This window comes from Monodelphis domestica, chromosome 4 (assembly GCF_027887165.1).
Source record: "Monodelphis domestica isolate mMonDom1 chromosome 4, mMonDom1.pri, whole genome shotgun sequence".
Lineage (NCBI taxonomy): Eukaryota > Metazoa > Chordata > Mammalia > Didelphimorphia > Didelphidae > Monodelphis > Monodelphis domestica.
The window spans coordinates 92,549,774-92,563,836 of record NC_077230.1 but is presented as its reverse complement, the minus strand read 5'-3'; the positions used below and the strand labels follow the sequence as shown (position 1 = coordinate 92,563,836).

At 39.9% G+C, this 14,063-nt stretch overlaps 1 protein-coding gene across 1 annotated transcript in view; it reads left to right on the top strand.

Annotated features, from left to right (window-relative positions):
* Window positions 1-12,743, top strand: part of MUC4 (mucin 4, cell surface associated) — a 110,525-nt gene extending 97,782 nt beyond the window's left edge. The window contains exons 16-24 of the mRNA XM_056826089.1: window positions 1,996-2,133; window positions 3,190-3,368; window positions 3,476-3,635; window positions 4,678-4,833; window positions 6,790-6,863; window positions 9,252-9,316; window positions 9,690-9,901; window positions 10,861-11,026; window positions 12,229-12,743. Coding sequence (XP_056682067.1) covers window positions 1,996-2,133; window positions 3,190-3,368; window positions 3,476-3,635; window positions 4,678-4,833; window positions 6,790-6,863; window positions 9,252-9,316; window positions 9,690-9,901; window positions 10,861-11,026; window positions 12,229-12,421 — 1,343 coding nt within the window. The 3' untranslated portion in view covers window positions 12,422-12,743. The remainder of the gene's footprint in view (window positions 1-1,995; window positions 2,134-3,189; window positions 3,369-3,475; window positions 3,636-4,677; window positions 4,834-6,789; window positions 6,864-9,251; window positions 9,317-9,689; window positions 9,902-10,860; window positions 11,027-12,228) is intronic.
* The last annotated feature ends 1,320 nt before the right edge of the window (window positions 12,744-14,063 follow it).

Here is a 14,063-nt window from a genome sequence, read left to right as displayed (position 1 = left end):
CATTCTTCTATTATCACTGCTTTCCTTGGGTTTTCCTTGTTCTTTTTAATAGGTGATAGGTGCCTAGAGCCATCAAACTTGCCTTGGTTTAGAGCTGCCTTTCTTTTCTTTTCTCTTTTCTTTTCTAAAAACATCTTTGTGCTGTATGCCTTTTTTTTCTTTTAATCACAGTAGTGGCAAATCAGAGACTTATTTCCTTCCTCTCTGCAGTAGGGTTCATTTAGAGTATTATGATTCTTTGCCTTAGATTTACAAACCAACTCTTAATATGTTCTTTTCTTTAATACCCTTTCTGCCCCAGACAAACTGCCTTCCTACCTGTTCCCTGGAGCCATTCCAATTTTGTTTCCCTAAACCTTTGCTTAGGTGACCTTCCCTGTGTCTAGAAAGAAGCCCTGGTTAATATGGGTTCTGCCATTTGACATCTAGGAGAGGTCAAATAAGAAAATAGAGCTGGGTGACTTATAAATAGCCTATGTGGGGCGAGATGTTTCAGATAATCCTGCTGTAGCTCTCCTTCCTGCCATAGTTGCTTGTTTTATGAAAGTCTTGGCCAATAATTGTTTCCTATCCCATGATGTTATTGCAAGCCCCTCAGTCCAGTAGCTTAAATTTCTTTACTGCTTCCTTCCTACTCTATGAGACACTTATTTATAGATTTATATACAATGTATTTATAACAGCACTAAATCAGAAGACTAACCTATCCTTTTTAAAAATTTGAAAGCTATTTTTCTTTGTATAATATATAGCCTGTTATATAGCAATTTTGAACTCTCAAGTTTTATAGTATCAAAAATCTAAGTCACTAACTGATTTTTTTTCTCCAAGTAAGGCTAATCCTTTTGAAGATATTAATCGTGGTGGAGTGCAAAATTCTTAAAAGTAGTCCCTACAGATTTCACACTAATTATATATAACTGACAGGCATGAGTAGGGCCAGGACCAGCCAGCTCCCACCCTTCAGCAGTTGTCAGACAAAACACCCTGAAGTGTTCCTCCTTGTTAGTCCCTTGTGGGAGAGTTTGCCCCAATCCCTCCGCCTTAGGACAGAAAAGATGGGCAATTTTGACTCTTCTTGCTCTAAGACATTAATGCTTTATAGTGATGCCTTTATCTATGTGGTTACTCTTTCCTGGCTAACAATTAGCCCATACAGGTCCTTTGAAAAGGAAAGATTTCATGTAGGGAGCGGCCCTGAGCTGTACTTTGAAAAAAGCAAGGGATTCCAAGAGATGGAAATGATCCAGGGCTTCTTTCTAGACACAGGGAAGGTCACCTAAGCAAAGGTTTAGGGAAACAAAATTGGAATGGCTCCAGGGAACAGGTAGGAAGGCAGTTTGTCTGGGGCAGAAAGGGTATTAAAGAAAAGAACAGAATAAGTCTAGAAAGGTAGATGGGAGCCAGATTGTGAAGAAAGTACTGGACAGCTTCATTACTCTGCCCATATTTGAACCTCAGGTTTTCCTCATTCCAAGTCCAGGGTCCTGCCTACTACATGACTTGCCCAGGGTCACATAGCTAATAAGTATCTGAAGTCAAACTTGAACTCAGTTCTTACTGGTTCCATGTCCAGAGCTCTAGCCTTGGTGCCATCTAGACTTCTCACCTGCCTCTGTGCTGTTCTTCTTGACCATCCATCCATGTTCATTTTGTCACTCACAGGGTTAAAGCTCTTGAGGATAGAGACAGCATCTTCTAACTCACCTTGGACAGTGACCAGTATTGTTATTTCAATAGGTAAAAACTGGTAATAAACTATTTCTGCAGAGAAAGAACCAGAAAGAAAGGCAAAGAGGATGAAGTTTTGGTCAGGTGGAATAGCCATAATTCACGTTCATACACTGGCTAGGGATCCTTTTGCTTCCTGCAGTGGGTCATGACACTAAGGACTGTCTAAGGCAAGCCCTAGGACAGCTGAAAGAAGGATCAGAGATGAGGGGATGATGGCAGAGCAATGTTTTGGGAGCTCGATGCTTTCTCTTTATATTTTAGACCAGTTCCCACCCTCCCTTTATGGTGACACCGCCATCCATGCCTACATGGGGAAGACCCAGAGAGTGACATATCGAAGCGACAATGCAAAAGCCATCTTTATCCTTGGCCAAACCTATCCTAATATCAATTTAACAGGTAATGAAAGATGACTGGGCTCACTGTTCTTGGAAAGAAAAGTCAGAGCCAATTTTAAAACATATTCATAAAAAATTAAAATCCATATTCATATATATTTATGTGCTTATGAAACATGTATTTTTAAAATATATTTATCTGCTTATAAAATGTTTATTTATCAAATTTATTAATATAGATGTATCTGCTTATAAAAATATATTTGTAAGTATTTATATTTTAATTAAAACATGTAGAGCTTAAATATAGCTAGTGATTATGTTGGTATATATGTATAATTACACACATATATAGGCTGATATGCATACTTATATATACATAGATGTGTGTGTGTGGTTAGTGGAGAGAGAGAGAGAGAGAGAGAGAGAGAGTAAATGTGAAGTTGTTGATAGGAAACCCTATCTAAAAGGGCCTAGAAGAGGACCCAAGATAAGAAATTAGGAGGTGGTGGTAACAAAAGCTAATTTTTTTGAAGAAAAAAACTTTTGTGACCAATAAACGTAATCAACCAAAATGAATCCACAAAGAAGCCATTTCCAAAATGTATGCTGCTGCACCTGGTGTCCATCACCTCCTCTCTATAAGGAGAACAAAGGCTCTTTTGGATATTATGCTAATCAATGTAACTGTGGAGAAATTTTCCACTTTGCCCCATGGATGGTACCATAACTTGGGTCTTTCTTCCAGTAAGAAACCACCTAACCTGTGATGTTGTGGCTTCTTATTTGATCTAGGAAGGAGTGTCCATTGAGTTTTTTCTGGGGAGGAGAGAAAGGAAAGGGAGAAGTTTGCCTAAAACTACTGCCAGCGTGGAGATGGACCTAAGCCACTCTAGAGAAGTGGGGTTTGCTCAAGGGCCTTACCACACCTGAAAAAGCATGGCCACACGTGAGGGAGTCTGAGAGGAGGAAAGTAGGAAATAACAGAACCAAAAGTCAGGTAGCCAGATCCCATGAAAGCCACTCTTGGGATACGTCAGGAACTGAGACAGATGTGTCCAGAAACTCAGTTCCCTGGTCCACTCCAGCTTCAGTGATCTCTCTCATTTTGGGGCAGAAAATGGAACACTGACATGGACGCCACAATCCTTGAAACCTTTTAACCTTGAAATCCTGGTGAGAAGTACGGAAGGCGTATATTCTATGCTGAAGCCCCAGACTGTGGTCTGCAACTGCTCAAATGAGGACCAGTGTAACTACAGTAATGGCAGCAGGATACTCAACTCATCCCTTGAGGTGATTTTCGTCCCATGGGACATCAGGAGGCTGCTGGCTGTGGAGGTTGGGGAGAGAATGTGGAAATACAATGAGATCAATAATATCCCAACATCACCCTGTTCCAGGTGGCAGCTTGCCGATGTAACAGTGAAATCTCTGGCCAATTCTGTGACCGTCAAGTTGACCTCTGTGTTGAACTGTGTTATCCTGGGGTCTCCTGTGATCCTATAACAGGATGTGGACCCTGCCCTCAGAACATGAGAGGAGATGGGAGACACTGTGCAAGTGAGTATTGGACTCAAAGGTTAATGGAAGCAGGATTGAAATGTGGGAATGAGATTGACTGCTTCTGGACCTGGAATCAGAGGGTCTGAGTTCAAATCTAACACTTATTATACATATGAGCTTGACTAAATGTCAACCTCCAGTTTCCATATCTGTAAAATAAGTGGATTGGACTAGGTGGCTTCTGGGGCTCCTTCTAGCTCTGAGTCTGTGATGTTGAAGGAGGAACATATAGGACAGGACGGTAATGGGGTGAATTAACAGAAGTGGGGAGAATGGAGCAGAGATGGAGGGAAAGAATTGTGCCAAGTTTGGGTGGAGGAAACCAGGGGTAGCCATCAACCAGGAATGGGAGAAATTGGCAAAGGGGAGAAGATGTATAACAGGAGGATGGAGTGAAGGTGTTGGGACAAGGGATGAAGGAAAAACTGAACCTGGATTTGAGGTAAGACTAGATAAAAAAGGGCTTCCCCTGGACTTCATATAGTGGATAGGAAAGATCCTAGGGAGAACAGAGCTCTATGCTTTGTCCTCAGAGGCTGAGCCATGGTGAAACTGCAGTGAATCTATGACAAATCCAGTCCAGTTTTCCCCAAATTCAACAGACTACTGAGGATCCCAAACAAAGGAGGGAGTGGAGAAGAGAGGGACGGCATGGGCAGAATACTCTCCATCTTCTCTTCTTCCCTTCCAATCTGGGGCCCTTTTCTGGTGTCAAGGGTTCTGACAGCCTACTCTCTCCCTCTGTATAAGCAAGACTAGGACAAGCCAACGAGAAAAATCATAGGTCTAATATGGAGCACATTGTTGGGAATAAGGGGCAGGGGAAAAGGGAAACTCTCCCTTCGAATAGATATCAGGAGCATTTTAAAAACCCTAATAAAGAGAGAAATGTAGGCATGATCAGTCCTCTATTCCTCTCTTTGCAGGGCATGTTTGCCTGTTTTCTATATTTAAAATATAACCTAAACATCAGTTATCACTATTGCCCAGGACTCCACCACTGCTTCTCTCCCTGGTGATTCTCCTTGTCCCTTTGCAGGCTGTGACGTCTTAGAGTGCCCCCAGGGCCATTGCTTCAACAATGGAAAATGCCTTGTGTCCTCCACCTGCGAATTCAGCTGTATCTGTCCCCCACCTTTTGTCGATGACCGCTGCTTCATAGCTGGGAACCCCTTTTTACCAACCGTGCTTGCAGGTATGACCGGGACCTTGTAGCACTCAAATATGGTCATCAGGTGTGGGAAGGAAGTATCCTGACTCTAGTAGCATGGAAAGGGAGTCTCCAGACTCCAAATATAGTTCTGTTAGAGGTGAACTTATGCACAGTGTCCAGGGATAGAACTAGAACCAGACAATCAGAGCTTTCCCACCATACCACTGAAATTTAGCAGGTACAAAAATCATTTAAATAATGGGTTTGAAAGATTGGGCAGTTTTAACAGCAATTACATCTAAATATTGAAAGCTCTGAATTTAACATCTAGTTAGCATGAATAATTTAAAAGGATCACTCTATTGCAAATAGTAATAATATGGAAATAAGTCTGGATCAATGATACGTGTAAAACCCAGTGGAATTGCTCATTGGCTATGGGAGGGGAGAGAAAGAATATGAATCATGGAACCATGGGAAAATACTCCTAATTAATTAATTAATGGAATTTATTTTTCAGATAAATAAATAATTAAAAAGGAAATTACCATATGGACACATTAGTAACTTCTTCCCCATCTACTCAACTGAATTTGTCTTAATTACTTCTTATATTATTTTCATAAGATAAATTGCAAAAATTTGAGAATCCATTTGGTACTGCTTCTGATAGCCAAAATTTCTAGTTGTAATTCTACTGGCTGAGTTGACTTTCTCAGTCTTCTAGAGTTTCCCTTTTGTTCTCCCTTCCTCTGGCCCTTTAAGAAAGACTATGTTGTTATAGTGGAAAGAGCTCTAGATTTTAGAGTCAGGAATTCTACTTCTAATTAGCAAGTGTGATCTTGACCAAGTCATTTCACTTTCCTCATCCTCATCTGACTCATCTGTCAAATGGGAGTGTGGGGAGTTGAATTAGATGATCTCTAATCTAATCTTTCGTGCTTTAATGTTATATGATTCAAAAATTGGCTGTGATACTGGTAAAGGGAACCTAGAACTGCTGAATAACTGTTTGGGGTTAGTGGTTTTTATGAGCTAAACACTTTTTTTTTTGAGAAAGAGAGAGAGAGATCTAAATTAGAAGAAATCATGGACACTCTCAAAGTAGCAACAAGATTAGAGTTGAGAGGCATTTATCTAAAGGAAAGAATCCTAGAATGGAAATTGAAAGAATTCATTTCACCAGTGACGTGGGTGACTAGAAAAGTCATCTACCCCTCTCTAGTTCTCATTTCTTCCTTTTGTAGTATAAGACTTTGGTAAACTTCTTGGTTGATTCTACATTAGTTAGAAAGATCTGAATTCAATTCTAGCTTCAGACAGTAGCTATATGACCCTGAACAAATCACTTAACCCTGATTTTCTAAGTTTCCTCATCTGTAAAATGAGTCAGAGAAGGAAATGACAAAAAATCCTTGGAAGTATCTTTGCAAAAAAGGAAAAAAACAAAACCAAAAGGGATCAAAAAGAGTCATATATGCTGAATAACATACATTAAGTGCCTGCCATCTGTCAGGCACTAAGCTGGGTGCTGGGGATACAAAGAAAGACAAAAGGTAGTCCCTATCTTGAGAAGCTATGGGGAGGATAACATGCAAACACCTCTGTACAAAGAATAACCATAGATAGCCCAAACTGGTAGTGGTTAACAGAGGGAAAGCACTAGAAATAAAAGGGGTTGGAAAGGTTTCCTATAGAAGGTGGGATTTTAGCTGGGACTTGAAGGAAGCAAGAGAAATCAGTTGGAGAGGAAGAGAGAGAGAGCATTCCAAGACAGGGATAACTAAAATTTGGACTGGTACCCTGAGTTGAGAAATGGAATATCTTGTTCAAGGAATAGCAAAGAGGATAGTATTACTGATTGTAGAGCTTTTAGGTGGCATATAAGGCATAAGAAGATTAAAAGGAGAGAACAAGTTATGAGGTGATTTGGTTATGAGGGAGCTATGGGAGTTTATTGAGTAGGGGGAATTAGGAAATTCTTTCTCCTGTCTCCAGGCGTTCCTCTGAGAATCATCCAGCTCTTGCTCAGCGAAGATGAAAAGGCTCTTTCAGAAGATGTCAATGCCACGGTTAGTACTATGTACCCAGGCTCTGGTCAAGGGTGGACAGAGCAGAAAACACACTTGGAAAACACATCTTTTGAGCTATCAGTCTACATGGCTCCCTGTACAGAGAATGTTGACTCTTCCTTTGCCTTAGGGGCTGCAGAAATGAATTGGGGAAACCTAGTGATGGAGCTAAGAGTCACAGGTTGGAAGGATGAATTCATTCATGGGAAGTTTAGAATAAGAGAAAGAAAAGTAGATTTACTATTGGAAAAGATGAGTTCAAATCCCAATTCGGTAACTATGTTACCTTGCACAAGTCAGTTCCCCTCTCCTAGCCTCAGTTTCTTTTTCTATAAAATAAAAGGGTTGAACTAGATGATCTTTGAACTTCCTGTCAACTCTAAAATGCCATACTAGAAAGTTAGGGTCTGTTGAGTCACTCTAGCCCCTTCCTCCTGAAAGGGACTCTTTGGGCTCTGTAAATGATAGCTCAAAGCTCAAGAGAAAGGAAAAGGAAAATAATGGGAAGAATTAGGGAATCCATTGAATCAGTTATACTACTATACCCTAAAGAAAAAATTGAAATAGGAGTTGGATTGGCTCCTGGTATGGAGCAGAGCTTCTTGATCTGGGCTCAGTAAACTTGTTTTAAAATATTTTTCTAATTCTCTTCATTAGTTCAAACTCAGACACTTTTCTGTGTGTCCCTGGGCAACTCTAAAACCCTGTGCTAGAAAGTTAGACTTCATTCAAGACAGGAAGATTTGCACCAGACACATCAGCTGGGTGACCCTGCAAGCCCCTTAACTCCTTTCAGCTTCAAGTTTTCTTATCTGTAAAATGGGGATAAAAATAACACCTACCTCATAGAAACATTTTAAGGATCAAATAAGACAATATACGCAAAGTTCTTTGTAAACCTTAAAATATTCTGTAAAAACAGCTGATGATGATGACAACTAATTGACCTACTAGACAAAGAGAGCTGACCTTGAGCCCTAACGTCCTGTGTTCAAGTACTCCTTGTGACGTATATCACCTGAATGAGTGTAGCTAAGTCACTTAACCTCAGAGTGCCCTAAACTATTAAGTTACAGGTGAGTTATTGACCTATGATGGTGAAAGCACTTTCCATACCAGTAGGTTCCCTATACTAATGAAATCACCATTCTGGACCAAAAATAAATAAGTTTGAAAATCACGCCAATGTTCAATAGTAGAAAGGTGGCTAATCACATTGTGATTCTATATTCACAGGATAAAATATTTCATGTACGTGAATATGTGTAGAAACTATACATAATACACATATATTATCCTAAAGTCTTAGTGCAGTTTTAAGTGATAAAAGCTTAAAGTGCCCCTGCTCTTTATAATGTCAACCTTGTGGACTATGTCTACACATGGATATATGTGTATGAATAAGGGATAGAAGCGGTCAATCAGTCAACAAACATTTATTTATTTATTTTGAAAACCTTTTCTTTCTATCTTAGAATCAATATGGTGTATTAGTCCCAAGGTAGAAGAGTGCTATAGGCTAGGCAGTGGTGGTTGACTTGCCCAGGGTCACACAGCTAGGAAATATCTAAGGTCAGATTGGAACCTAGGACCTACCTGTCTCTAGATCTGGCTCTCAAAACACTGAGCCACCTAGGTGCCCCTAGAAGGTAAAGCTTCTTAAAAAAATTATCATGTACCTCCTGTGTCTAAAGTTTTAAGTAATTAATACAAAATTCTCTTTTTGGAATTCCAAGCCCTTCATAACCTAATCCTTCCTAAACCATATTTATTCAAAAAGTTTAAGGACCTGAGTTCAAATCCCAGCTCTATTAACTATATGATTTGGGGCAAATTATAATTTCTGTGGGCCTCAGTTTCTTCATCTATAGAATGAGGGTGTTAGACTAGAGGACTTCTTGGGGAAGTTCCTTTAAATTTTAAATTGATTATGATGTCTAAACTCCCTCCAAACTCTAAAATCCTATGATTCACAGTAAGATAGCATTATTTAGTGGAAAGAGCATAGAATTTGAAATCTGAAGTTTTAAGTTAAAATCCTGCTTCTGTTATTCTCTACCCTATGACCTTTGGCAAATCATTTCATCTGTCTAAGCCTCAGTTTTTCTCATCTGTAAAATAAGAGTACTGGACCAAATTATCTCTAAGACCCTCCAGCCCTAAATCTATGATCATATGTTCAGTCATTGGCCTAGAATCAGGGGAGTAGCTGGTTCAGTAGTCTAATTTCTCCTCTGTGTTACAACATGTGTGTGGATACATGGGAGGGGGTGGTGGGGAGAAGGGGGGAGAGGAATGCAAAGGGAAGGAAAACTTGGGAGCAGAGGGAAAGTGGGAGGGAACAATTTTCTTTTGTTGATGCCCACTGTCTGTCTACTTTGATCCCAGGTCACTAATATGCTGGAGTCCCTAGAAGTTCATGCTTTTCTGAAGAACAGTCAGATTAAAAAAATGTAGGTGGAAACTTCATTCCTCTGCCCATAACTAAGGGTTCTAATGCTTTCCTCTCCCCACTCCTTTTTCCTTTCTCTGGGATTCCCTCTTTTCCACTCCTTCAGACAGCCTTGGGCTTTAGAAAACAGTAGAGATTTAGATTTGGGAAAAGAGCCTAGGTTCAAATCCTGCCCCTAATAACTTACTCTCTTTGTGACCTTGAGCAAGTCAATTACCTTCTTTTCTGCATCTGTGAAATAAGGGACTTGAACTAGAATGGTTCCTTCCAACTCTAGATCTATGATCTTATTGTCTGTCCATCCTCTTGCTGATCACCATTCCATGGCTCCCAACCCCACCAACCAAGAATAATATGGTATCCCTGTTTCACAGCAATACCACCGGTCCAGGTCAGAAGTGGAATGTGACTGCGGAATTCCAGTACCTTCCTGTTGGCTCTGTGATTGACTTTCTGAATAATAGGCTGGAAGAAGCAATCCTACAGCTCTTCTGGAGATGGGATCCACCCTCAGGGATTTCGAATCCAAGGAAAAATGTTACTTTTTCCCCTGTTTCAAGGAAGGATATCATCAGTGTTAAATCAGGTGAGTCATTCTGAACTATAGCGGAAGGGGGTTGAAAGAGAGTATGAAAGAAAAAAGTATTAATGTTAATAATGTACCCTGCATTTGGGTACCATTCTCTTTATCCACTTATAAGAGATGACCTTGCCCAACATTGTTCATTGACACCTACAAAAAAAAAACAAAAACCATTGTTACATGAAATATCAGCTCACTAATTCCATAACAATAATATACAAATATTATAAATATAATTTGGCCAACCAACATCACAGCACCTTTTGGTTAAAAAGTATTAGACACTATTTTAAAATAATGTTTGTTGAATCAGTGTTAGCCAGGGCTTACTCATATTCCCCAAAACAATGAATAGTTTGTGACACACAGAATACCTTTCTGGAGTGAGATTCTCATCTAGCAACTATGGTATTGATGACTATTAAAGCCATGCTGAGTTGGAAACCATAGATACAACGGAGAGCTAGGTGTAACCAAATGGGAAGTTAGCGAGATTTTTCCATCACACTTAAAAGTTTACCTTTGAGTGAAAGTCAAGTAAGACAGTTGGTGTAATAGAAAGAACATTGGACTGAGAGTCGGAAAACCTAGGTTCTGGGTCCATCTCTGTCACCATCTTGTTGTGTGGCCATGCTCATATCTTTCTTCTTTTGGGGCCCTGGGGTCTACAAAATGAGAGCTTTGGATTAAATTGCTTCTTGAGATTTCATGGTCCAATAAGAATGAATGAAGAATCCAATGAAGTAGGAAGAATTTTCACCCCATTGTCTGCAACTGCTCAAAGAACCCAAGAGTGACCATTTTAACCATAGTAACAGCTACCATTTCCTTTGGGCAACTGGGCCACCAGAAGATTCAGGTGTCTCTAGCCTCCATCTCTAGACTCTTCTGGTACATTCTGGTTTTAGAAGAGGATGAGAAAGTATGTTCTCTCAGCCCTGGATTTCTGTTTTCTCTAATAGTTAATGTGGATGAGCTGAAAAAATACTTCCACTGTAATGGCAGCTACCCTGGTTACCACCTTGTCTATGATGACAAAACCGGCTTCTCCTGTGTCTCTCCCTGTGATGAGGGCTACTGCAAACATGGAGGCCTGTGTGAACACCTGCCTAGTGGGCCAAAATGCAGGTGAGAAGGGACTAATCATACAAGGCGGGGAGGGAGGATAGGAGTAGTTCAGGATGGTGCTTAAAATATGTTTCCTAAAGCTTGGGTATAAGCAAAAGTCAGTGGAGGAGGAAAAGTATTCCAGAAATGGGGTACAGAGTGAAAATGCCCAGAACCAAGAGATGGAATGTCTTATTGTGGAACAACCAGTGTCACTGGGGAAAAGGAGAAAAGAAAACTGGGAAGATAGGAAGGGCTAGGTTATGAAGGGTTTGGAACTCCAAAAAAGAGGATTTTGTATTTAATCCTAGAGATAATAGGGAGTCACTAGAATTTATTGAGAAAGGGGGAAGGTAGATGACGTGATTAGATCAGTGCCAAAAATTTGATTTGATTTGTATCTGAGCCTTTTCCAAATGGTACCTAGAGATAGAGATATTCATTGGAATAGCTCTTGGTCTTTTCTGATGATCATTCAAATCTCTTCTGGTTTGAGGCAGAGTCCTTGTACCATGATGTTCTCAATCCTTTCCCAGTAATAACTTTTCCCTCCATGAAAGGGCAGATGGGAGTGGGGCCAAGGGGAGAATTGAGAAATAAAGCAGATGGAATTTGGAGAAAAGGATCCAGAGGATCTTGCTTCATACACATTAGCTATGTGACTCTGGGCATCTCACTTAATCTCTATCTGCCTCAACTATAAAATGGGGATAATAGCAACTATCTTGCAAAGCTGATATAAGCTAAATGGCATAGTAGATAGAGTGCTGGATCTGGAGTCAGGAAGACTTGAATTCAAGTTTGACCTGAGACTCTTACTAGCTGTGTGACCCTGGACAAGTCAATCTCTGTTTGCCTCAGTTTCCTCATCTGTAAATTGGAGGTAAAAATAGCACCTACCTCCCAATGTTTTTGTGAAGTTCCAATAAGATATTTGCAAAATACTTGGCACAGTCAGTGTCTGAAACATCGTAACTGTTTATATAAATGTTAGATATTATTATTATTAACTAAGATACTATTTGTAACATGCTGGCACTTTGTGAGAATTATAAGAATGCTTATTTCCACTGGCCTTTCCTTTCCCCTACACTTCCCCTATTAGACTTTCTTTGATTCCTAGTTTTTAGCATAGTATCTGAAATAACAAGGGCTTGTTGACATCTTTCTACCTTTTCAGCCACCATGACCCTAATTATTTTCTTCTTCTTTTCTATTGCCAGATGTGAATCCTATTCCATCTATTCCCCATCGGGTGAACAATGTGAACATTTGGGCTTACGCCAGGGAGCCTTCTTTGGGATCCTGTTTGGAACACTGGGCGTCTTCCTGCTGTTGGGAGTTGGAATCTTCCTGATTGTTCGATTCTGGCGAAACTCAGGGAGATGGGTCACCAACAGTGATTCTGAGAGATGAAAAACCTAGAGCCAGCTGTGGCCAAGCCTTACCCCAACCTTACCTTCACAGCTCTATGTTCTGGTGCTTTGGGAAGAAAGTCATTGGAAATTATTTCGGATTCTTCAGGGAGAATGGTTAATAAATGAAAGAAAGGACTGCTACAACACATATCAACATACACACGTATACACAAGCCACAAAGAGATACCTCCAATTGGTTATTTGGATAAGACCCAACAGGGCTTATTTTTGGGTAATGGGCCAATGCACTTTGGATGATATTTTGCACATGAAACTCTGTGGGTTTACCTCTGAATAAATGAAATCTATTTAAATCAAATTGCTCTTGAATTTCATTGGTTTGAAAACCAAGGCTTTCCTTTTCATGGCTTTAGAAAATAAATACAACTGACCACCTCAAATGGGCACTTTGGGGAGGGCAGGGGTATTGATAGTTAGCCCTCAATCACTACAATGAAGACTTAATGACTCCAATTTTGATCTAATTTCTCCCCTACTGACTCTGGATGGAACTTGTATAAATCCAGTCAACTGAGATATTTTTTGAGGGTTTGGAGAAGAGAGAGATATCATTAAGAGACTCTCTAAAGATATTAGGTGTGGTTTTCAAAATAATACTTAGATATTTGCTAGCTATGTGACCCTGGGTAAGTCACTTACCCGCCATTCATTGTGAATCTGTTAACTCATTTTAAAGTTCTTTAAATTTCAGGGTCCATAGCCATTTACCTTACTTTGCAAGTGTCCAAACCAGTAAAAGGCATGGATGAGAACTTCAAAAAGACTATCTGATGTTATAACTCCAGAAGACTGAAGATAAAGTTGCCTTCTGCCCTTTGAAAGAAAGACCATGGGCTACAAGTATGGAATTAAGATTTCCATTTCCAGACATGGTTAATGGTTAACTTGCCCAATTATACAAGGGTCCTCTAGAAGAACAAGGGAGAGAATTGAGTCAGTGGTAAGCAAAAATGATATTTTTAAAAATTCTTTAACATTTTAGAGGGCAACTGGGTAGCTCAGTGGATTGAGAGCCAGGCCCAGAGATGGGAGGTCCTAGGTTCAAATCTGGCCTCGGACATTTCCCAGCTGTGTGACCCTGGGAAAGTTACTTGACCCCCATTGCCTAGTCCTCACCATTCCAAGAGGGAAGGGAAGGGTTTAAAAAATAATACTTTAACATTTTAAGGGTATATGATGACGTTTGGTGTTGGTGATCCAGGAACAAACTGAAATTATATGACCAGAAATGGTGAAAATCATAGGACAGATGAAAGAAAGAAAAAACAGGGAGGCAGTTATAACTGTCTAATGTTCATTAGTTGCAGAAAAACAGTTGCAGTGGATTGTTAGTTCCACATTATAAATAGATTGTTGGCCAAATGAGGTTGCAACAGTTTTATAATTTTATTATGGAGTTGGTTATAATATATTGATGGCATTAGTGTGAAACTATGTTAGTCAGAAGAACAAAATATGCTTGCACAATAAATTTGAGTTAATCCAGATTTGGGGGCCAAGATCAGCTGATAGGGATGTTTGCTGATTGTTAGTTCTATATTGGTGTTCTGTGTGAGTCTTATCCAAATAACCAATTGCAAATTTGTTCTCTTTGACTAGGCAAATTTGTTAAAGGTTT